Source organism: Carcharodon carcharias, chromosome 10 (assembly GCF_017639515.1).
Source record: "Carcharodon carcharias isolate sCarCar2 chromosome 10, sCarCar2.pri, whole genome shotgun sequence".
NCBI lineage: Eukaryota > Metazoa > Chordata > Chondrichthyes > Lamniformes > Lamnidae > Carcharodon > Carcharodon carcharias.
The window spans coordinates 861,439-886,663 of NC_054476.1; the positions used below are offsets into that span (position 1 = coordinate 861,439).

The following is a 25,225-nucleotide window of genomic DNA, read 5'->3' on the forward strand; positions in this document are numbered from 1 at the left end:
AAAACATAAAAACAAGTGACAGATGGCCCTATGGGGGGAAGGGGATGTATCTACCTGTTGGAGAATTTGATTACACAATAGCTATAGCTATTATAGCTATCTGTTGGTGGATCCTTTTTGTTGGTGATGCACATAAAAAAAACATTTTTGGCACTGAATGCCATCTCCCATTGGTCCTGCCAGTTTTGCAATTCCAGAAGATCATCTTGCAGTGAATAATCTTGAGTTCTCCCTGATCTGTAAAAAACACAGTCATCTGCAAATAGTTTGTTTTTTCTAATTTGTTGGGAAGGTCGCTTATGTCTGTCATGGGCCAGTAAGGGGCGTGCAAGGCGACAGGCGACTACGCCAGAGTGAGACGGAGACTGAGTAAGCAGCAAATTAATTTCACATGAGAATTCGGTGCACAGGGGAAAGAGGTGTGGTATACAAATTATTCTAAGTCAATTAAGAAAGTAATTAAATTCAGCTAACTAAACAACATAAGACAGCCCATAAAGCAGCAGGAGTTTGGAGAGAGAGAGGGCGAACCCATAGAGTAGCAGGAGTTCAGAGAGAAAGACGGAGTTGATAAAACAGCGGAGAGGCAGACAGTCATGAGTTTATAGATAAAATCTATAAGGAGTCCCAAAAGTTCATTGGTTGTTAAACATAGGCCTTTCCAGACTCAGCACAGAGGAGATGATTGGTGAGTTATTATATTCGAACTACTGTAGTAAACGCCTTATATAAAGTTTAAGGTATGTCAATGTAGCTCGGCCATGTTGAACGTGCATCCTGCAGGATGTGGGAAGTCATGCAGGCACAAAGTGCCCTTGATGCCTACATCTGCAGAAAGTGTCACCAGCAGCAGAAACTTGCTCTGGGTTGCGGAACTCAAGCGGTGGCTGACATCATTGTGGTGCACCCACAAGGTTGAGGATTACGTGGACAGCACATTGAAAGAGGCGGTCACACTGCAGCTAAGAAGTACACAGGCAGAGAGGGAATGGGTGACTGCCAGAGTATCTAAGAGAAACAGGCAGGTAGTGCCTGAGACTATCTCACTCTCCAACCACTTTTCCATTTTTGTGGCACCGTGGGTGGCTCAGCTGCACAGGGAGGAGGAAGAGTGGAAGTGCTATAGTGGTAGGGGATTCCATTGTTAGAGGAGCAGACAGGCATTTCTGTGGCCGTATTTGTGAATCCAGGATGGTATGTTGCCTCCCTGGTGCCAGGGTCAAGGGTGTCACAGAACAGCTGCAGGACATTCTTTGGGGGAGGGTGAAAAGCCAGGGGTCATGGTCCACTTTGGGACCAATTACATAGGTGGGAAAAGGGATGAGGTCCTGAAAGCTGATTTTATGGAGTTAGGAAGCAAATTAAAAAGCAGGACCTCAAGAGCAGTAATCTAAGGATTACTCCCAGTGCCACATGCTGGTGAGCATAAGAATAGGAAGATTGAGCAGTTCAACATGTGGCTGGAGAAATGGAGTGGGAGGGAGCGCTTTAAATTTTTGAAGCATTGGGACCGGTTCTGGGGCAAGTGGTTCCTGTACTAGAAGGACCGTGTTACAGATTAACAGGGCTGGGACTAGTGTCCTCACGGGGAGGTTTGCTAGTGCTGCTGGTGGGTGGGGGGGGGCGGGGGCAATATTGGTTAAAGATGGCATTACAGTACTGGAGAAAGAGGATGTTCCAGAGGGGTCAAAGGTGGAATCTCTCTGGCTAGAAGTAAGGAATGAAAAAGCAATAACATTGATTGATGTAGAATATAGACCACCAGCTAGTGGAAGGGATGTAGGGAAACAAATTTGCAAAGAAATTATGGAGAGGTGCAAGAATTATTGAATAATCATAATGGGGGGGCTTCAATTATCCAAATATAGACTGGGATTGGAATAGTACAAAAGGACAAGAGGGGTGAGAGTTCCTGGAGCGTGTTCTTGATAATTTTCTGCAGCAGTATGTTTCCGATCCAAATAGAGGACTGGCGCTGTTGGACATGGTTCTGGGGAATGAATTGGCCCAAGTGGATCAAGTATCAGCGGGAGAGCCTTTAGGGGACAGTGATCATTGTATCATAAGGTTTAGGTTAATCATGGAAAAGGTTAATCATGTAAAAGCAATAGGGTTGTTGTGGTGGGTGATTTGAACTTTCCCTATATTGACTGGGAATCACTTAGTGCTAGAGGTTTGGATGGTGCAGAATTTGTAAGGTGTATCCAGGAGGGATTCCTGAGACAATATGTAGATAGTCCAACTAGGGAAGGGGCAACACTGGACCTGGTATTAGGGAATGAACCCAGCCAGGTGGTCTAAGTTTCAGTAGGAGAGCATTTTGGGAAAAGTGGCCATAATTCAGTAAGTTTCAAGGTACTGGTGGATAAGGATAACAGGAGTCCTTGGGTTAAGGTGCTTAATTGGGGGAAGGCTAATTATAACAATATTAGGCAGGAACTGAGGAATCTAGACTGGAGGCGGATGTTTGAGGGCAAATCAACAACTGACATGTGGGGGGGCTTTTAAACGTCAGTTGATAAGAATTCAGGACCAGCATGTTCCTGCTAGGATGACGGATAAGCATGGCAAGTTTCAGGAACCTTGGATAACGATATTGTGAGATTAGTCAAAAAGAAAAGAGAAGCATTCGTAAGGGCTAGAAGGCTGGGAATAGATGAAGTCCGTGGAGAATATAAAGAAAGTAGGAAGAAACTTAAGCAAGGAGTCAGGAGAGCTAAAAGGGGTCATGAAGAGTCATTGGTAACCAAGATTAAGGAAAATCCCAAGGTCTTTTATACAAATGTAAAAAGCAAGAGGGTAGCCAGGGCAAGGGTAGGTCCACTCAGGAACAGAGGTGGGAATCTGTGTGTGGAGCCAAAAGAAATGGGAGAGATACTAAATGAATACTTCTCATTAGTATTCACCAAAGAGAAGGTCTTAGCGGTCGATTTGTCTAGGGAAGTGTGTAGATAGTCTGGATCATGTTGAGATCAAAAAAGAGGAGGTGTTAGGCATCTTGAAGAATATTAAAGTGGATAAGCCCCCAGGGCCAGATGGGATCTACCCCGGAGCACTGAGGGAGGCAAGGGAGGAGATTGCTGGGGCCTTGACAGAAATCTTTGTATCCTCACTGGCTACGGGTGAGGTCCCAGAGGACTGGAAAATGACCAATGTTGTTCCATTGTTTAAGAAGGGTAACAGGGATAATCCAGGAAATTACAGGCCAGTGAGCCTTATGTCAGTGGTAGGGAAATTATTGGAGAAGATTCTTCATGACAGGACTTACTACCATTTGGAAGAAAATGGGCATATTAATGAGATGCAGCATGGTTTTGTGAAGGGGAGGTTGTGTCTCACTAACTTGATTGAGTTTTTCGAGGAAGTGACAAAGATGATCGACGATGGAAGGGTAGTGGATGTTATATACATGGATTTCAGTAAGGCCTTTGACAAGGTCCCTCAAGGCAGACTGGTACAGAAGGTAAAGTCGCAGGGGATCAGCGGTGAGCTGGCAGTATAGATACAGAATTGGCTTGGTCATAGAAGACAGAGGGTAGCAGTGGAAGGGTGCTTTTCTGAATGGAGAGCTGTGACTAGTGGAGTTTCGCAGGGATCAGTGCTGGGATCTTTGCTGTTTGTAGAATACATAAATGATTTGGAGGAAAATATAACTGGGCTAATTAGTAAGTTTGTACTAAGGTTGGAGGAGTTGCAGATAGTGAAGAGGATTGTCAAAGGATACAGTGGGATATAGATCGGTTGGAGACTTGGGTGGAGAAATGGCAGATGGAGTTTAATCCAGACAAGTGCGAGGTAATGCATTTTGGAAGGTCTAATACAGGCAGGAATTATACAGTAAATGGCAGAACCCTTAGGTGCATCGACAGGCAGAGGGATCTGGGTGTACAGGTTCACAGGTCATTGAAAGTGGCAACGCAGGTGGATAAGGTAGTCAGGAAGGCATATGGCATGCTTGCCTTCATCGGCAGGGGTATTGAGTATAAAAGCTGGGAAGTCATGCTGCAGCTGTATAGAACCTTGGTTAGGCCACACTTGGAATATTGTGTGCAATTCTGGTCACCACATTACCAGAAGGATATGGAGGTATTGGAGAGGGTGCAGAGGAGGTTTACCAGGATGCTGCCTGGTCTGGAGGTTATTAGCTATGAGGAGAGGTTGGAGAAAATTGGATTGTTCTCACTAGAGCGACGGAGATTGAGGGGCGACTTGATAGAAGTTTACAAAATTATGAGTGGCATGGACAGAGTAGATAGTCAGAAGCTTTTTCCCAGGGTGGAAGAGTCAATTTCCAGGGGACATAGATTTAAGGTGAGAGGAGAAAACTGTAGACGAGATGTGCGGGGCAAGTTTTTTACGCAGAGGGTAGTGAGTGTCTGGAATTCGCTGCCAGAGGAGGTGGTGAAAGCAGGTACGATAGTGGTGTTTAAGAGGCAGCTTGACAAATACATGAATAGGATGGGAATAGAGGGATACGGACCCCGGAAGTGCAAAATGTTTTAGTTGATGGGCAATGTGATCGGCGCAGGGTTGGAGAGCCAACGGGCCTGTTCCTGTGCTGTACTTTTCTTCGTTCTTTGTTCTAGGACAAGGGAACATTCCAGAGCAGGGATAATTAATTGGAGGATAGCCGGCTTTGATGGGATGAATCGAGTGAGTTGGAATCGAATGTTGGCAGAAAAGACGGTGGCTGAACAATGGGCCACCTTCAAAGAAAAGGCATTGCAGGAAATGTCAAGGTATATTCCTTTGAAGGAGAAAAGTAGGACAAATAAATCTAGAGCACCCTGGATGAAAAGAGAGATAGAGGTGAAGATGAAAAGGAAGAAGTGCACATACGACAGAAACTACAATGGAGTATCAGGCTGAATATAGAAGGACCAAGGGGGAAGTGAAAAAACTAATAAGAAAAGTAAGGTGAGAGCATGAAAAGAGACTGGCAGTGAACATAAAAGGGAATCCCAAGGCCTCCTACAAGCATGTAAATAATAAAAGGGTGGTTTAAAAACAAGAGTTGGGCCGATTAGGGATAAAAAAAAGGGGGCTTGCATGTGGAGGCAGGAGAAATAGTGAAGGTACTAAACGAGTACTTTGCATCTGTCTTTATGAAGGAAGATGATGTTACCCAGGCTGAGGTGAGAGAAGAGGCAACTGGTACACTAGAATAATTTACAGATGAGAAGGAGGTGATGTTGGAAAGGTCATCTTTACTTAAAATATATATGATACCAGGACCAGATGAGATGCATCCAAGGGTACAGAGGGAAGAGAGAGTGGAAATTGCAGAGGCACCAGTCTTCCTTAGACACAGGAGAGGTACCAGAGGACTGAGAATTGTGAATGTTATACCCTTGTTCAAAAAAGTGTGCAAGGAAAAAGCTGGCAACTACAGACCAGTCAGTTTGACTACAGTGATAGGGAAACTTCTGGAAACTACAATTTGGGACAAAATCAATAATCACTTAGACAAGTGCAGGATAATTAAGGAAAGCCAGCACTGGTTCATCAAGGGAAAATCATGTTTATCTGGAGTTTTTTTGAGGTAACAGAGAAGGTTGATAAAGGAAATGCTGTTAATGTGGTACATATGGATTTTCAAAATGCATTTGATACAGTGCCACACAACAGACTTATGAGCAAAATTCTAGCTCTAGGAATAAAAGGGAAAGTAGGCACTTGGATAAGAAATTGGCTGAGTGACAGGAAACAGAGAGTAGTGATAAATGGTTGTTTTTCAGATTGGAGGAAGGTTTGTCGTGGAGTTCCTCAGGAGTCAGTGTTGGGACCCTTGCTCTTCCTGATATATATTAATGACCAAGACCCTGGTGGTCAGGGCATGATTTCAAAATTTACAGATGATACGAAGATTGGAAATGTTGTCAACTGTGATGAGGATAGTCTTGAATTTCAAAAGGACATATTTTTTATTCAACCACGGAATGTGGGCTTCGCTGGCTGGGCCAGCATTTATTGCCCATCCCAGTTGCCCTTGAGAAGGTGGTGGTGAGCTGCCTTCTTGAACCACTGCAGTCCGTGTGGTGTAGGTACACCCACAGTGCTGTTAGGGAGAGAGTTCCAGGATTTTAACCCAGTGACAATGAAGGAACAGCGATATATTTCCAAGTCAGGATGGTGAGTAGCTTGGAGGGGAACTTCCAGGTGATGGTGTTTCCATGTATCTGCTGCACTTGTCCTTCTAGATGGTAGTGCTCATGGGTTTGGAAGGTGCTGTCGAAGGAAACATCTGAGCAAATGCCGCTTGATAGCACTGTTGATGACCCCTTCCTGATGATGGAGAATAGACTGATGGGGCAGTAACTGGCCAGGTTGGATTTGTCCTGCTTTTTGTTTAGTTACCACTCCATAAGTGTATAGAACTGATGGATCTATGAGTCTTTAAAGTGTAGAGGTAATCTGTTGGTACACCCAGATCTTGTAATGATAATCTTCTCTGGTGGTTTCTTTAATTGCTCACAGTGATCTGTGAGATTGTCATTCTTCAATGTTGTTCCTGGTTGCATTTGGGATCTTGCCCTTGATGCAATCAGTTCGTATGGTGGTTGAGGAGCTGGAATGGATGTGATTTGTCCTCAGTTACACCTCACCATTGTGCCTATGTGTGTAATGAGTCCATAGGACCTTGGCTCCAAACAAATCCTTGTCTCCTCGGCTTGTTGTCATGTACCTTCTGTGGAATCCTGATAGGTACTTGCCCCAACTCTAAATTTTGCAATTCTGTAGCCGCATTTTTATTGTGTATGTTGGTCAACTTCTCCTACAGTTCTAAAAGTTGTTCTCTAGTTTATGAGAGAGTAAAATGGGTAAGAGAAGGTAAATTGTTATGGACTGGTCTACCGAACATGAGCTCTGCCGGTGATGGGACAGTTGCACTTAAAGGTGCTGCTCTCAGATGTAACATTGCAATGTGTAGATCTTACTTGATCTGTTTACATTTGAGAATTAGGGATTTCACCATGTGAATCATTCGTTCAGCTAGTCCGTTAGATCTAGGATAATGAGGAGAAGAAGTAGTGTGATCGATGTTCCATTTACCAATAAACTGTGGACCGTTATCTACAATGATCTCTCTAGACACACCAAATAAACTGAAAATAGCTATTAGAGTGTGCGTGACAGTTGTGCTTGATGTATTGTGCAATTGTCGAATAATGGGGCACTTGGTGACATAGTCAATGATGACAATAAAGTTAGTACCATGGACATGGAAAGTGGTTGGATGTGATTTTGGACCAATGATTCGTAGGAACTTCATGTGGAATGAATGGTTCTTTGTGCTGGCTTGACATATGCTCTTGACATGCCTCACACTTCTTGATGATGACTTAAATATCGTTGTTCACACCCAGCCAATAGACTGTCTCTCTTGATAAAAACAAAAAACTGCGGATGCTGGAAATCTAAAACAAAAACAGAATTACCTGGAAAAACTCAGCAGGTCTGGCAACATCGGCGGAGAAGAACAGAGTTGACGTTTCAAGTCCTCATGACCCTTCCACAGAGTTCTGTGGAAGGGTCATGAGAACTCGAAACGTCAACTCTTTTCTTCTCCGCCGATGCTGCCAGACCTGCTGAGTTTTTCCAGGTAATTCTGTAGACTGTCTCTCTTGCAAGTTTTCTCAACTGATCTGTGCCCATGTATGAGTGATGAAGTTATTGAAGAATAATGGGTTGCACAGATTCCGGTATGGTGACCTGTCTGCCTTTAAAGATGACTCCCCCGGAGATGCCTAGCTCGTCCCGGTCAGGCCAAAATGGAGTCACGTGTTCATGGACATGCTGAATTGAATCAGGTCTTCCTTCAATTATGGTTTTCTACAGTCTGTGGAGTATGGAATCTTTCACCATTTCTTCTTGTAGCTTCTGACATTTGCATTGCACAAAATGTACCAGATCAAGTTGGAGAACATCTTCAATGTCAATGAAGTCAAATTGTAGATGCAAGGATCTATCCTTTGTTTTTGCTGGGTTAGACAATCTGCTAAGTGTATCCGATGGGACCATTGAGTTACCCGGCTTGTATCTAATCACTCAGTCATAACCTTGAATCTTTATCAAGAGACGTTGCAATCTTGGGCGGTGCCATGGTCAATGGTTTTCACCAAATCATCTCCATGGGCCTGTGGTCGATCTCTACCACTAATCTTCTGCCAAATAGATAGGTACGAAAACGCATGATACCAAACAGCTCGATGTTGGAGTAGTTGGATTGTGTTACAGACAGGGATTTTGATGCAAATGCAACCGGTTTGCCTTTTTGTAGTATCCATGTTCCCAGACATTTGTGAGGCATCCGCCTCCAATGTAGTTGTCTCCCTAGGATTGTAAAATTACAACCTCGATGCTTCTAATAAAGACGGTTTCAGTGTTTCAAAGAGGTATCGGTGATCTTCATACCACAGGAAAGGCACATCCTTACTCAACAATTCCCTTTGCGATGACGATCTTTGAGTGAAATTGAAAATGTACGGAGATAAGAAAGTAAAAAGACCTAGATATCTTCGCAGATCATCCTTATCTTGATCTGTTGGTATGGCTTGTATATTCTCTATTTTACTGGAATAAGTAGAATTGAAGAAACTGACTTGCTGCAAGTTGATGGTCCACTTCAGACTGTTCAGAACACCAACCCTTCATTACATGCTGCTTGCATTAATAAGTGCAGATTATGGTCATGTTCTTGCTTTTTTCTTCCCATAATGGCAATGTCATCGGAGATACAGATGCATCCTGGCACAGTGCATGTAATGTGGTCCATGTGAGCTGCTAACAGCCCAAAAGGAAGCCATTGAAAATAATACCATCTGAATGGGGTGTGAAATGTAATAAGCTCTTGGGACTTCTCGCAAGATATACTGACCAGTAGTCACGTTTAGCATCAAGCTTCGAGAAGAATTTTGTACCTACAAATCTCGGATTTAACTCTTCTAATGTGGGTATTTTGTAAGGACAATGTTTCAAAGCTCCAGTTAAATGCTATGGATTGGGGCAAACTCTCAATGATCCGTCTTTCTTTATGACACAAGTAATTCTGCTGCACCAGCCTGTGTGTTCTTGTACTCTTCTAATCATTCTGTCTTTCTCCATTTTGTACTGTTTGACCTTTAACTTGTCCTGTAAGTGGATGCTGCACTTAGCGATGGATCAATGGGCAGTATTATCGCAACCTTATCTGACCCAATGTTTGAGGTTTTTTTTGTTGTTGGACTCTCCCTCGCTCATTAATGATCCGGCCCACACCCTGGTCACTCGCCTTTCCTGACTGAGAAAATCTGGTGCTGGTCTTCTCAATGCACTGTCCCACTCAGAACTGACAGACTATACGCTGTAATGTCACCATGAGGGATCCATCTGTTTACCAGCTCTTTATTTGAGCGCTGTATCTTCAAAGCTTTTCTGTGCAGTTACCGTACTGCAATTTCAACACTCTCTGATGCCGCGATCTGACCAAAATTTTGAGGGTCATCTCATACCATCTGCACATGTCACTTAGAGGCAACCATTGCTGCACAGCATGTCATGTTTTTATAATGATATAAAGGCACCAATCACTCATGAGGGATTGGGTAAACACATTGTGGATTCATTATTAACTCCAGGCATGTGTGAACAGTTATACATGGACAGAAAGCTTGAAGACATCAGAGCTGCAGAATTGTGCGTATGTGCTCAATTGAAAGCAAAAGTAAACTAAAGCTGGATTGCATCACATACTTCCTTTCTAGTGATGTCATGCTGCAGCCCTCTAACAACATATTACAACAGGTAAGTTGCTGCAATCTTGTAAATGGTACACACTGTTGCCACTGCGCATCGGTGGTGGAGACAGTCAATGTTTAAGGTGGTGACTGGGGTGCCAATCAAGTGAGCTACTTTGTCCTGAATGGTGTCAAGCTTCTTGAGTGTTGATGGAACTGCATGCATCCAGGCAAGTGGAAAGTATTCCAACATACTCCTGACTTGTGCCTTGTAGATGATGGACAGGCTAAGGGGAGTCAGAAAATGATAAGCCACACTCCACTGCTGACTTCTCCAATTTAGTCGACAATATTTTAACAATCAAATAACTCACAGTACTTACAGCCAGTTCAATGCAAGAGGACTTCAGTACAGGGACAAAAATGTCTTACTGAAGCTGTACAGGATTTGGGTGAGACCACACCTGGAATACTGTGTGCAGTTTTGGTCTCCTTACCTAAGAAAGGATATACTTGCCATAGAGGGGGTGCAGCGAAGGTTCACCAGACTGATTCCTGGGATGGCAGGATTGTCATATGAGGAGAGATTGGGCTGACTAGGACTGTATTCACTGGAGTTTAGAAGAATGAGAGAGGATCTCATTGAAACGTATAAAATGCTGACAGAGCTGGACAGATTGGATGCAGGGATGATGCTTCCTCTGGCTGGGGGGATCTAGAACAAGGGGTCACAATCTCAGGATGCGGGATAGACCATTTAGGACTGAGATGAGGAGAAACTTCTTCACTCAAGGTGGTGAACCTGTGGAATTCTCTACCACAGAGGCTGTGGAGGGCAACTCACTGAATATATTTATAAAGGGAATAGATAAATTTCTGGACTCTAAAAGCATCAAGGGGTATGGGGAGAGAGTGGGAGTGTGGTGTTTAGATAGAGGATCAGTCATGATCATATTGAATGGAGGAGCAGGCTTGAAGAGCTAAATGACCTACTCCTGCTCCTAGTTTCTATGTTTCTAAAGATTATAACACAAGTTACTGCATTCATCAGCAGCCCAAAATGATCATTTTCATATGTACACACTGCCTGTATTGCTTTTAGCAGCAGTGTAGTACAGTCTACTTCTATAATGACGCATGCTATGTCCCCGTAACTTTACAATAGGGAATAACATTGAACAGTGGAGAATTTGAAACCAAAGTGCAACATTTGTGTACAGGTCCATATGTAAAGTTATTACTCAAAGTGCTTAGCATTTTTCTGTATACAGTACAGCCTTGAGCGATTAGCCTTTCATGGGCTAGCAGCCAGTATACTGGTCATATTTTTAAGGAAGGCTGTTTTGAACACACTGCAATTCAAGAAATACAAATCTGTTGAATAAGACACCAATGTCAATTAATTTAATTTAAATGCAACTATGATTTAAAGAAAAACACCATAAGGGTTAGACACTACCAGACGACCTGCTGGATCTGAGCACAGGAACCATTTGGATTGAGAAGAGTAACTTGTGGCACAATTGACATTGGGCTTTGGGCATCTTTAAAATGTGACTGGTGAGGCTTGGACACCTGTTGTGCATTGTCAGGCAGCTCATCGGCAAAGTGGATATAAATTTCAGGTTGCTGGCCCATAAAGGGGTAATCCACAGTTACCCGTAGGTCAATTTTTGGTGGGGTTGATTGAGAGGGAGGGGGTCGATCAGTAGGGGGTGCAGATCATCGTCTTCAGGGCTGCTGTGGAGCTCGGGAGCAGCACTCTTAAAAACTGCTGATTAAGTTGGGTGTAAATGTGACTATATTGAAAGCAGCGAGCCTCCTGCCAGCTGTGCTCAGGCAGCCCAACTTTACCTGATGTCTTATCACCTATTTGCATTTGATGAGAGCATGAGCCCATGATGCCTTTACTTCAGCTTCTGCCAATATGGTGGATGGTGCATTTTTGGTGCACATGCTCACTGCACGTCATAATGGACCCTTAGGCACCATTTTTACATCAACAAATGTCGAGACTTCTATTTTTAATGAATAATAAAAGGGTTTAGGTTTCAAATGGGTGCACAATAAATGGCACAACCTAAAATGATAGAGCCATCTTATACTCAGTGTTACTTAACAATCGTTAATTGTCCCAAGGACACAGTCTAGAAATGAAATATCATAGTAAGAATATTCGGGGTTTCATGGCGCATGGCTTGCAGAACAGGGGAATTCAGGTCTGATCACTAATCCCAGCTAACTATCGATTCCATCTGCCTCGCAGAGGGAGGCACCAAATGAAGTGCAGATTGTCTCAGGGAGAGGAGGGGAGAGGAGAGGAGAAATAATTGGCAGGAGAGAGTCTTCATTAGCAACTGTGTTCTCATGTTGCTGATGTTGACTGTGGCAGGACAGTGGCAGGGTCAGTAGTTGAGGTTTATGATTTGCACAGCATCAGCAGAGATAAAAATGGATATAAATTGAAAACAAATATTTGTGGTGTTTTCTCATTACCTGTTTGAGGCAGTAATTAGGAGAACTCTATTTGCATAAAAAGGCTTTCCTTCCACTAAGAATGTTATGTCCGACATTTCCTTATTATTCAGAAAGTGAGGATCTGAAAAAACAAAAATATTTTATGCTCAAATGGAAAGTTTTAAAAATGAAAGGAGCTTCCTACACATTCAGATGGGGGTGGGGGGATCAGGAGAAGAGAATGGAAGAAGAATAGGCTGAATACTGATGTTCTGCTCGTCAATAAAGATGTTTTTTGGGGAACATTCCTCTCGGGACCGAGAGGGAAGAGTATTTCCTCAGATGTTAGTTGATTTTCACTCTGTGCTAACAGGTTTCGCTCCATGAGAATGGTCTGATTAAGGAGACAATTTAATTTCCCTGAGGATTGCATCAATTAATAAGTTCCACTGCTTCAGGTTTCTGTGATTAAACTGCTGAATGTATGTGTGAATATTCACTTTGATAAGGATTATATGAATTAGGAGCAGGAGTAGGCCATTCGGCCACTCAAACCTGCTCCGCCATTCGATACGATCATGGCTGATCTGATTGTGGTCTCAGATTTCCTGTCTACTCCTGATACCTTTTGACTCTCTTGTCAGTCAAGGACCTATCTTCCTTAATCAGCCTTAAAGATATTCAATGACCCAGCCCCTGCTGCTCTCTTGCAAAGAGAGTTCCACAGACTAATGCTCCTTTGAAAGAAAAAAATTCTCTTCATTTCCATCTTAAATGGGAGAAACTTTATTTTTAATCTGTGTCCCCTAGTTCTAGTCTCTCCTCCAAGGGGAAACATCCTCTCAGCATCCACCCTGTCAAGCGCCCTCAGGATGTTATATACTTCAATAAGATCACCTCTCAATCTTCCCATTTCCAATGGACACAGGCCCAACCTGTCCAACCTAACCCCATCACAAGAATCAGTCAAGTGAACCTTCTGTGAGCTGCTTCTAATGCAATTATATCCTTCCTTAAATAAGGAGACCAAAACTGTACACAGTACTTCAGATTTAGCCTTACTAATGCCCTGTACAGCTGTAGCAGAACTTCCTGACTTTTATAGTCCATTCCCCTGAAATAAACGACAACTTTCCAATTGTCTTCCTAATCACTTGCTGTATCTGCACACTAACCTCTTGTGATTCAAGTACCAGGACACCTAGATTATTTTTTCCCGCAGGGTTCTGCAATCTCCCTCTATTTAAATAACATACTGCTTTTCTATTCAGGCATTTTAACCTAATATCTGTCATAGGGAAAATACTAGAATCTATTATTAAGGGCATTATAGCAGGGCACTTAGAAAATCTTAATGCAATCAGGCAGACATAGTTTTGTGAAAGGGAAGTCATGTTTGACTAATTTGTTATACTTCTTTGAGGAAGTAACAAACAGGGTGAATAAAGAGGAACCTGTAGATGTGGTGTAGTTGGATTTTCAAACGGCATTTGATAAGGTCCCACGTTGTGCAATCATCAGTGAACATCCCCACTTCTGACCTTAGGATGCAAGGAAGGTCATTGATGAAGCAGCTGAAGATGGTTGGGCTGAGGACACTACCCTGAGGAACTCCAGCAGTGATGTCCTGGAGCTGAGATGATTGACCTCCAACAACCACAACCATCTCCCTTGTGCTAGGTATGACTCTAACCAGTGGAGAGTTTTCCCCTGACTCCAGTTTTGCCAGGGCTCCTTGATGGCACACTCAGTCAAATGCTACCTTGATGTCAAGGGCAGTCACCCTCGCATCACCTCAGGAGTTCAGCTCTTTTGTCCGTGTTTGAACCAAGGCTGTAATGAAGTCATGAGCTGAGTGAACCTGGCAGAACCCAAACTGGGCGTCAGTGACCAAGTTATTGCTAAGCAAGTGTTGCTTGATAGCACTGTTGGTGACCCTTTCCATCACTTTACTGATGATCGAGAGTAGGCTGATGGGGTGGTAATTGGCCAGGTTGGATTTGTCCTGCTTTTTGTGTACAAGACATACCTGGGCAATTTTCCATGTTACTGGGTAGATGCCAGTGTTGTAGCTGTACTGGAATAGCTTGGTTAGGGGAGCACAAGTCTTCAATACTATTCCCGTAATATTATCAGGGCCTATAGCCTTTCCTGTTGTGGTTCAAACACCAGAGTCTGTGCTGACCTAATCTTAAGGGGCAGCCAGGGCACTACAGCAGTCCTACTCACAATGATTATCGAGTGATTGCGGTTTGGAAGTGTACATATATGTACATCATGTGTGCATGTATGTACATCAACTCTGATGCCTGCCGTGTTTGTAAAGCCTGCCAACAATCTTAGGGGCTGATTTAACTGTTTCTGCTGGTGGGAAATGGGCAGCACCCAATCATTTGCCCATTTCTCACTGTACACAATTCACCTCACATTGATTTCAATGCTCACATATGAAGAATAGATGCTTGGATGAAGAACTGGAGATGGACCATGGATTGGTATGAAAGAGAGAAAGGACAGAATAAAATGTTTCATTCAGCACCCAGTACTCACCTAATCGAGGAGGAGGCATTCTCTTTGATTCAGGGATACTAGGAATAGGACCGTTGCCATAGCAATGTACAAAGATAGAAGCTAGCTGCTGATTGAGTGTATCGTTCTGTAGAAAGAGTGAAAAACAACATGATGCTTCGGGTAAGTCACAAACCAAATCCAAACAGAAAATCGGATCCTAAAATGCATCAATTGTTAAAATAATTATCAATTTTCTTTCAATTCAATGTTATTTCCTGTCTTCTAATTCAGCTGGATTTAATAATTTTATGGGGGAAAGAGTAGGTTTTATGCATCCTACTTCATGACATCCCTTGGCCAGTTATATCATATGACAAGATCATAACAAAACTGAAAGCATTCTACCTTGCTAACCCTAAGAATGTCAAACATCAGTGGAAGTCCCTCATGGATCAGCTCCTCATTATAATCCTCCTCTTTGATTGCAGTGAATTCCCGTAACAGGTAATGCATCACAGGATACCTGCACTGATGGTATGAGGTCCTCAGAGACTCAATCCACACGTGTAGTTTCCATGGGACACCTGCAGGATAAAAAAGACTGAGAAATGAAGCTGTATTTATTTATACTAGTGCTGTACATTGACTCTTTACCGGTTAGTTTTACAGTGTTCCTGCATCAAATATATAATGTAACTGTTAGGAACTAGAGATATTTAAGTAAGTTATATGTGTATTTGTGGGTGTTAGGAGTTGAGTTTCAGCTTTAAGTTTAAGTTTGATTTGTAATTCTGTATTGGTTTGTTAAGAAAGGGAGAACTTGAGTTTTAGTTCCACTTTAAAAGATGTCTGCATTTTAATGAAGGTTACAACTCTTGAAGGAGAGTTAAAACAAACACTAGGTAGAAAAAAGTGGCCTGTTGCCAAGCAATAGTAGGCCCATGCAGGGACCCACAGAGGGAAAGAACAGGAATCTGGAAAAGGTCCTGTTAAATTAAGAATGAGGAGCAGAGAAAGGCACCAAGCTTAAAGGGAGAAAGCTACAGGACACAGGCTTAAAGCAAAATAGGCTTGCAAGAAGCCAGAAGATCTAAGGAGACAGCCGAAGGTCTGTAACCCCTTACTCTGAGCATGTGAAGCTGTGGTGTTCTGATGGCAAGGCTGAGTCTGAGAGAGAGTGTGTGGAAGAAAAGTTGTACATGGTGATCCGGGGAGAGGAACATCAGAAAGAGTGTTCAAAGCCCTAGAGGTGGACCCTTGTGGAAGGCGTCTGAGAGAAAGTGTCATTTGGGAAAAGATTCCAATGCAGGCTATGTCAGAGTGGAGATTGGAAACCATTATGTGAAAGTCAGAAAGAAAAACTGAAAATGCTGGAAAAACTCAGCAGGGCTGACAGCATCAATGGGGAAAAAAACAGAGTTAACATTTCGAGTCCATATGACTCTTTTTCAGAGCTCTGAAGAAGAGTTAAATGGACTTGAAACGTTAACCCTGTCTTTCTCTCCACAGATGCTGTCAGACCTGCTGAGTTTTTCCAGCATTTTTGGTTTTTGTTTAAGATTTCCAGCATCTGCAGTATTTTGCTTTTATCTTAGTGTGAAAGATGGAGTCCACAGAGAGACCGGTTGACTCACGGTGTGACAAGCACCGGGAGGGGGGAGGGGTCAATGAGAGGTCCACTGAATCTGTTTGGCTGGCATCTGTCACTTAGTTGCAGAGTGTGGTGTGCCTAACCACAGGTCGTCTATTGGTTTACATGGACTGTTAACTTACTGTGAACATTAGCGTATAAAATAGCTTTTGTAACTTGTATTATCCTTACGAATCTGTATATATCTGCAAAGTTAAAGTTGTGGATGAAGGAGTAGTGTAATATAGTTCATCTTTTCTTGTTTAATGTGTTTTATTCTCTCGTTAAAAGCTCATCAGCTGACTCCTGTGACTCTGCTCAGTAGCCACTCTCCACATTTCTAAACAAAAAATAAAAGTTAAGATCTATCAAGCCAGGTTCCAACCTGGGGTCTGATTTGTCCAGCAGTAACCTCAGCTGGGATCATAACAGTAACAGAGCAAATTTAAAAAGCTTGGAATAAAAAAGCATATTTTACTTAAATGATTCATTCCAGAAACTTTACTTATTCATTCATGGCTTGTGGGCATCGCTAGCTAGGCCAGCATTTATTGCCGATACCTAATTGCCCTTCAGAAGGTGGTGGTGAGCTGTCTTCTTGAGCCGCTGCAGACCATGTGGTATAGGTACATCCACAGTGCTGTTAGGGAGGGAGTTCCAGGATTTTGACCCAGCAACAGTGAAGGAACAGTGATATATTTCCAAGTCAGGATGGTGAATGACTTGGAGGGGAACTTCCAGGTGGTGGTGTTCCCATCTATCTGCTGCCCTTGTCCTTCTAGATGGTAATGGTCATGGGGTTGGAAGGTGCTGTCTCAGGAGCCTTGGTGAATTCCTGCAATGTAGATGGTACACACTGCTGCTACTGTGCGTCGGTGGTAGAGTGAGTGAATGTTTGTGGATGGGGTTCCAATCAAGCGGACTGCTTTGTCCTGGATGGTGTCAAGCTTCTTGAGTGCTGTGGGAGCTGCACTCGTCCAGGCAAGTGGAGAGTATCTCATCACACTCCTAACTTGTACCTTGTAGATGGTAGACAGGTTTTGGGGAGTCAGGAGGTGAGTTACTTGCTGCAGGATTCCTAGCCCCTGACCTGCTTTTGTAGCCACAACTGGTCAAGTTCAGTTTCTGGTCAATGGGTAATCACTAGAATGTTGATAGTGGGGGATTCAGTAATGCCGTCGAACATCAAGGGGCGATGGTTAGATTCTCTCTTGTTGGAGATGGTCATTACCTGGCACTTGTGTGGCCTGAATGTTACTTGCCACTTGTTGGCCCAAACCTGGATATTGTCCAGGTCTTGCTGCATTTGGACGTGGACTGCTTCAGTATCTGAGGAGTCATAATTGGTCCTGAACATTATGCAATCAGTGATATATCAGTATATAATTTAGTTCTGTGAGGGATCTTTTGGATGATCTGTTAAAATAAGAATCTAAACTAAAAGCCTAGTTGCCTACATAGATGGATGCAACAAAAAAAATCACAGGATATATTTGAAGAGAAGGGGGCTTGTCTTGTTGCCCTGTCCAATATATATATGCAGCAGTCAGTTTGCACAGAGGGTCTCAAAATAGCCATATATATATGGCTATTTTGAGACCCTCTGTGCAAACTGACTGCTGCATTTGTCTATGTACAAAAGAGTGACTACAATTCAAAAGTAATTCATTGGCTGTGAAATATTTTCGAATTTCCTAAGGACAAAAGAGTAACTCTATTAATGCAAGTTTCTTATTTTTAAAGTTTATAGAGTGAGCTCTTTTGATAAATACACAACCTAATACTGTAAAGACTGATAGAGATTAAGAAGGATCCTGGTTCAATCTTTGACCTATGTTAAGACCATTAATTTTAGCAGTAGTAGTATTGTTATAGCTGCCTCAAGAAGAAAATCACCAGGAACCTGCCACTTTATGATTCCTTGGTGTAATCCAGAAAGGAAAGTATGAAGGTGGGGGAGACACTGGGCAAACTCAGATTCAAGCTCAGCTTTGAAAACTGTTGATGTTAAAAAGCCTATTAAGGGGAGATGGTAGTGTAGTGGCAATGTCACTTGACGAGTAATCCAGGGACCCGGTTAATAGTCTGGGGATATGGGTTCAAATCCCACCATGGCAGCTGGAGGGATTTATAGTCAATAAGATCTGTAACTGAAAACTAGGCTCAGTAAGAGTGACCTTGGAAAAACCCATCTGGTTCGCTAATCCCCTTTAGGGAAGGAAATCTGCCGTCCTTATCTGGTCTGGCCTACATGTGACTCCAGACCCACAGCAATGTGGTTGACTCTTAACTGCCCTCTGAAATGGCTGAGCAAGACACACAGTTCAAGGGCAATTAGGGATGGGCATCAAATGCTGGCCTTGCCAGCGACACCCACATCCCATGAAAGAATTGAAAAGAAAAGACATTCACTGTCTAGAATCATACATAGTGAATGGGCATTTTGGAAAGTACTCGAGGTTTCCATGAAACCATAATCTTATATTTGCTTAAGAGAGATAAATCTATTAAAAAAGACTAATATCTTACCAAGGTTCCTCAGTTCCATGGTGACATCAAGGTAGCCATGTTCAGCACTGTAATACATGGCTTCCTGTAAAGCCTTCATTCTGGCTTTGCAGAGTTTAACCTGTCCTTCACTTATACTTCCGTTGCTCGAGGAATCACTCTCAACTCCCTCCGCTAAAATTTCTTCCAGGGACAGCACATCAGTTTTTGGGGCTTGGGGTGGTGTAAGCAACTTTCGCAACACATTCCTGGTTATATAAGAAACAATGGCATAAACTTAAATATTAAAGCAAAGCATCATTTTATTGATTTCTTTGAACCCAAGGATCAGCAGAAAACAAAATCAAAATACGATTTATTATTCTACCAGTAATACAGCCTAATGAGTTTCCCACTAGAGATCATGGAATCACAGAACTGTTACTGCATCAGGAGGCCATTCGGCCCATTGTGTCTGAATAAGCAACTCACCTAGTGCCATTCTCCTGCTTTCTCCCTGTAACCCTGCACATTCTTCCTTTTCAGATGATCAATCAATTCCCTTTTGAATGCTTCAGTTGAACCTACCTCCACTGCACTCCCAGGCAGTGTATTCCAAACCCTAACCACTCGCTGTGTGAAAAAGGTTTTCCTCATATCACTATTGCATCTTTTATTAATTACTTTAAATCTGTGCCCTCTCGTTCTTGATGCTTTCATGAGTGGGAACAGTTTCTCCCTATTTCCTCTGTCCAGGCCCCACATGATCTTGAATACCTGCATCAAATCTCCTCTCAACCTTCTTTTCTCCAAGGAAAACAGTCCTAAACTCTCCAATCTATCTTCGTAACTGAAGTTCCTCATCTCTGGAACTATTCTCATGAATCTTTTCTGCACTCTCTCTAATACCTTCACATCTTTCCTAAAGTGTGGCACCCAGAGCTGGTTACAATACACCAGCTGAGATCAAAATATGGAATGTTCTGTTGATGAATACTAGTCTTTAAGCTTAACTGATGATTTAGGGTGTTAAAAGGTTAAGTTAATAATAAATACAATACCTTTGGCTATAACGCTGATAAATCCAATATAATGCTCAGTGGTCAAAAATTACATGAAAGCCACATGTTCCTTTACATTGCAGAGAACTCGCACTGATAAATGACTACACAAAAAGATAGGAAATGCACAAAAAATCAAATAGCATCTCAAAGGAAAAGGATAACTTTTCAGATCTGGTCTATCTGAAGAATTGTGGCAGTCTCATTTGAAAGTTAATTTGTCTTCCCTTTTTCCAGTCTTGACTGACCTGCAGATCACAGTCAATATTTTATATTTTTATTTGAAGTTAGTGAGTGATTTTTTGTGCACAACATCCTGTGACAAGCTCCATGCACTTCTGCATTGATTAAGTGCAGCATGATTTAGTTCCACATATTACAACATTTCCTACTTTACAACAGTGACTACATTTCAAAAATATTTCAAGTGCTTTGGGACATCTGGTGGTCATGAAAGATGTAAGTGTGTTTTTTGATGCTCAAGTGCTCTAATCTTGCACTCCATGTCCCACAACAGTGAAACTGCACATTTCTGAACAGATCTCCGTGTAGGCAAATCACATGTAGAAACACATTACAGGATCTTACATGTTTTAACCACTTTTATGCTGACTGAATTAAACTTCAGAACACTTGTTAGTAAATAGAAGAAATCACTTACATTCAGACAAAGCTAACAGAGTTGGCATGAGTGGCACATGCCTTAAATTTAAGATTGTGATATTTTACACTGTCCCAAAAGACGTGTGCTGGAATTTTCCAGCACCCCCCTCCCACATCGTTGGTTCCCCTGCAGAGAGACCACCGAGCCAATGAAATCTCCGTTTACATCAGCAGGACTAGAAGAACCCACCGGCCTGAGGGGCTGGACAATTCCGGCCATGGAGTCCCATCCGGCTACCCCAATCACCCAGCTACAAACGATATGCTGGTTACCTGTGTCCATGAGCAGCCGCATGACTAAAGCAGTTCATGTTCTCATGCAGCACCGATGTCATTCCATTTGTGTCAAGTACACTCAGTAGGGGATCTGCACCTCTGCTGAGCAGGAGGCTGACCAGCTCATAGTTACCTAGACAGAGGAACCGTGTGCAATGTTCAGTAACACGAAAACAAAATCACAGGAAAGACACCACAGGAACGGTTCTCTGCCAACACACTCCGACACATATAGAACATTGGTCCACTCCTCTGAGTGGTGGAATACTCGGTTAGATTTTCTGGTCTAGTGCTGATACATTGGGACTAGGGTGCTACAACCTTTGAACTTGCATTGCTGAGGAAATCGTGCTGATTATTTATTTGAGCTCTGAGCCTGAATGCTACACGTTGGGATCTTGCAGGGGGACAGGATTTCCCACCCTGGAGTGTGTTTTCTCCTGTTAAATTGACGACAATGATGGGACCTTCTGACTTTGAAAGGATTGAGTTCTGAAGTGTGTGTTCAATATGCTCCATTAAAATTTTGCTTTCGGCATCACTTTTGTTGATTTTCTTTGGCTATTTATTTTTGTATTTATTTGGCAGCCTTTTCCATTGAGGAAAATATTGAAAGTGACAGTTTTGGTTATTGGAATCAGGAGTCAGAGCAGAGTGTTGTGGATAGCAAAGAGGACGCACTGGCTCTCATGAAGGGAGGGAAGGAAAAATAACTCTTGGGTGGGGAGAGGTGGATGGGGTGTTTCATGTATAAGGACAGCAGAGTCTCCGTCAGTGCTTGCCTTACTGACAGGCTTTACTGAACTGCTGGAAGATGTCTACCTCCAGAGGCAGAGTCACATGACTACTGAAAGCCCAATGTGACAATCAGACTGGTTACATTTCAAAACCCAAGCATCTCCCTTTTCATATCAAACAAAAGATCCTGTGTGACTGTGAGTTCCCAAGTCACTCACTATACAGCCACTGCTCTCATACCTTAACCATTGTTTGTTCTGTTAGTGATTTGCTGCACATGCATTGCACACAGTCCTTACATTGTGCAGGTCTCTTAATAGTGCGCGTGCGCATTGACATTGGCTGTTTGGGTGATGTTCTTTGTCTGGAGAGTGTCGTTCCCATGGCCCTTGTTGCCTTGGTGACTGTTGTTATTGGGGTCGGTAGGTACATGTGGGTCTCTACTATTGGTGGTTTTTCTGTATTCAGTGCAGCAGCTGAGATCCCTGCTCCCTGATTGGCTGATTACAGTGAAGGAACAGCTTCACTCCCACATTTACAGGTGGACTGACTCCTGTTGAGCACATTAAGGGTTTGTACCCTGACTGACTCCTTATGTTTTTCCATAACTACATTTTGATTCTTCGAGGTGTCTTTCAAGGTTGCAACTTCTTTGTGCCAGCTGTTTTACCTGGCGTACATCTGGTTGAGTTCTTTCAACTCCTGCTTTGAGTTTCCAGTTGTGGAATTGTGGGTCATTCTTTCCTCCTTGTACTTTTGTGTTGTCTCTGAAATGTGTTTGTTCTGATCTCATTGGTTCCTTGAAGACTTCAGGTTATCATGCGTTTGCAACAGTATATACTCAGCTGGAATCTTGCTCTTCAAATCTTCTAGTTCAACTCTGATGTGTACATTTTCTTGTCGGACTGCTTCATTTACCTTCTGCTCGTGCATTTCCTTGCACTGATGTGTTCGGCAACAATCTTGTGATTTACTTCATATTGTCTCCCTCACTATGGAATCTTTTGTTTCCATTCTCTGTTGGCACGTTCAGGGTTATCAGTCCAAGCTTTAGACTTGCTTCAGCTGAGATGGGTGGCCATTGAGTCCCACCTATAGCCTGGAACTCCAGATTTTTCTTCTTGCCATCGGGTTGTCCTCTCGCTATGAGGACTGTGCCATCATATAGCCTCAACCTTACTTTTGAGGGCTTCATTTTCGGATTGCCATGTTGAGCCACTTCACACACAGATTTGTGAAGGTCATTACGGTGCATGTACCAGTGTCGGTTTGACATTTCTGAATGCATTTAGCCGGCTGTATAACATTTTAAAAGCTGGAAAGCACACTTGAGCATGCAAATACTAAATGCACAAAGAGAAGTTCTTTTGAAGGCTAATTTATAGGTGACAACCTAGTTAACCTGGTTAAAGTAAGGTAGTTAATTCCTCTGGTAGAGTTGAGGCAAAATATTTTTAGACTGGCACATTAAAGTTGGTAAGACTGTACCAGTCCAATTTCCACATTCAGATGAGTGCATTTATAATACAGTGATATCACTCTGGGAACAAAAAGACTAGTGTTCATTCTGGTAAAGTATTTCCAGGTATACTCATCACCCGGACTAAGGCAAGAGAACAGGCCCATGTAATGTCAGCAATGATTTCCTGCACTCGAAAGAGTCCACTCCTATTTTCAGCCTCCAACTCCATCTCACCCTCCTCCTTTAAGATGGTCCTTAAAACTTACCTCTTTGACAAAGATTTTGGTCATCTGCCCCCATAACTTTTTCTGTGGCTCTGGGATGAATTTGACAGAGGGATTGAATACCTGCAGCACCCCCCCCACCATGCCCTTCCCCCACCCCCACCTCCACTCCCCTGTTGTAAAGTCGTTCAGCACATCGTCAACTTTAAATCTGGCTGCCCCACAGTGATAATACACTGGGGGACGGGGGACGGCCTTAATGACTTGACAAGAGGGTCTTCCGCCCCTCAGGGGCAGGGTGAGGGTTTTAGAGGCTCCAGCCGCGTATGGACAAAAGGGGGCACCATCTTGGAGCGGGAAAAAAGATACGGTACCCCAAAAGGAGGTAACCCCTTTTCCTTCTTGACAACTGGTCCATGCTGAGGTGGGGGGGGGGGGGGTATCTGTTGGCCACCTGCTTTGTCTTATGTGCCCCTTGCCTTCAAACACACTGTCAGAGGGGGCCTTAAAATTCACCCCCTTGTGTTAAATGTTGTTTTACATTGCTCCTGTAAAGCACCTTAGGATATTTTGTTGTGTTTAAGGTGCTATATAAATGCAAGTTGTTGTTGAAATAAATCCTAGCTTAATTTTCCCTTCCCCTTGGCCTAGCATAGCTTCACTTCTCAGTAGATAAACTCAGTGAGGCCCTACTAGGAAGAAGTTTCAAAGTTTAATTTTAATTAAAAGAGTTATGTGTGCTCAGAGAATAATCACACGTATAACAAAAAACTATTTTGTATCTTTTCTATGCTTATTTTCCTCAATGCAACTCTCTTTGGCTTTTTACTGATATAATGACTGTTCCAGTGAGCTTTACACTGTCAGACAGCTGTCAAATATCACCTCCTCGTTTTAGTATTCTGGAACTCTCAACATAAGCACGTTAACAGATGGACAAGTAAATATTAATGCACTGATCAGCTGGCTGATGGCCATTACTTTCTGGTAAAGAGATTTATAGTGAAGAATAATTTTTGAATTTTAAACAATTAGCAGAAAGAAGCAAAAGTGTTTTGCTGTGTTTATAATAGTGATTGACCCTGTACAGCAACAGTGAAGTATTCAGATAGCCTCTTGCTAGAATCGGAAAAAGAGAAAGGAGCTCACCTTGGGCAATAATTAACTCCCTGTCCCCATACTTCAATACAGGCTTAGTAGAATTTGTGCTCCTCTTATTATGAATGTGAATGGGCCATAGCTGACAGTGCAAAACGCTACAGGTAAGCAGAGTAGATCTGAAGATCAGGAAGCCAGGAAGTAATGATTAGGTGAGGCCAAGTTTGGGTTGTGAAAGCCTGAAGACTGTAGGAAGAATAAAGACTTTCATAGCACAATAAATCATAACCTGCTAGTTCAGGAAGCTTCTAATCTGCAATCTAATTGCATAATCAGCAATTCCTGATCTTCTTAATTAATGTCTGATTAGAAAAACCCTTAAGAGAAAATACTTTTGCCAATGTTTGTTCAGCTATGTTATTTTATACAAAAGCCCAGTTGACTGACTGTGCTGTGATTGTGCTATGGGATTAAGGCTACTTGGATCAGCCAAGTGCAACTGAACTGACCTCCTTTGCTCTTGAATTGATTACAAATAAATCCATGGCTTTTTTACAGGAAAAGTGATGATGATTGTGATTTCCAATGTGTGCTTCCGCTGTGTATACAGGTGCAGAATGATTTCCAATGTGTGTTTCCGCTATGTATACAGGTGCAGAATGCCGTATTGATGGTGGGTTAAGGGGCTCAGGGACAGCTGATTAAATGGTCTGTACACAATGTCTGTGCCAGATAAAACCCAGAACATTTTAAGGTGCAACACATCTGTAAACAACTCTGAAATGTCAATTCAGCTCTGTTTGAATTTTGTTTGGGTGCTGGTTTCCTGATTGTCTGTATCTTATCATCTAATAGAAACCAGAAGATATGAATTCAAGGTCACTGGATTCCAAAGAACATCT

The 25,225-nt window shown here is 42.7% G+C and overlaps 1 protein-coding gene across 1 annotated transcript in view; it reads right to left on the reverse strand.

Moving 5' to 3' along the window:
- Window positions 1-25,225, reverse strand: part of abtb2b (ankyrin repeat and BTB (POZ) domain containing 2b) — a 356,813-nt gene that overhangs the window by 25,127 nt on the left and 306,461 nt on the right. Inside the window, exons 10-14 of the mRNA XM_041198333.1 lie at window positions 20,799-20,934; window positions 18,844-19,070; window positions 15,090-15,268; window positions 14,724-14,829; window positions 12,213-12,315 (exon numbers count right to left, since the gene is read on the reverse strand). Of these exons, the coding sequence (XP_041054267.1) occupies window positions 12,213-12,315; window positions 14,724-14,829; window positions 15,090-15,268; window positions 18,844-19,070; window positions 20,799-20,934 (751 nt within the window). The remainder of the gene's footprint in view (window positions 1-12,212; window positions 12,316-14,723; window positions 14,830-15,089; window positions 15,269-18,843; window positions 19,071-20,798; window positions 20,935-25,225) is intronic.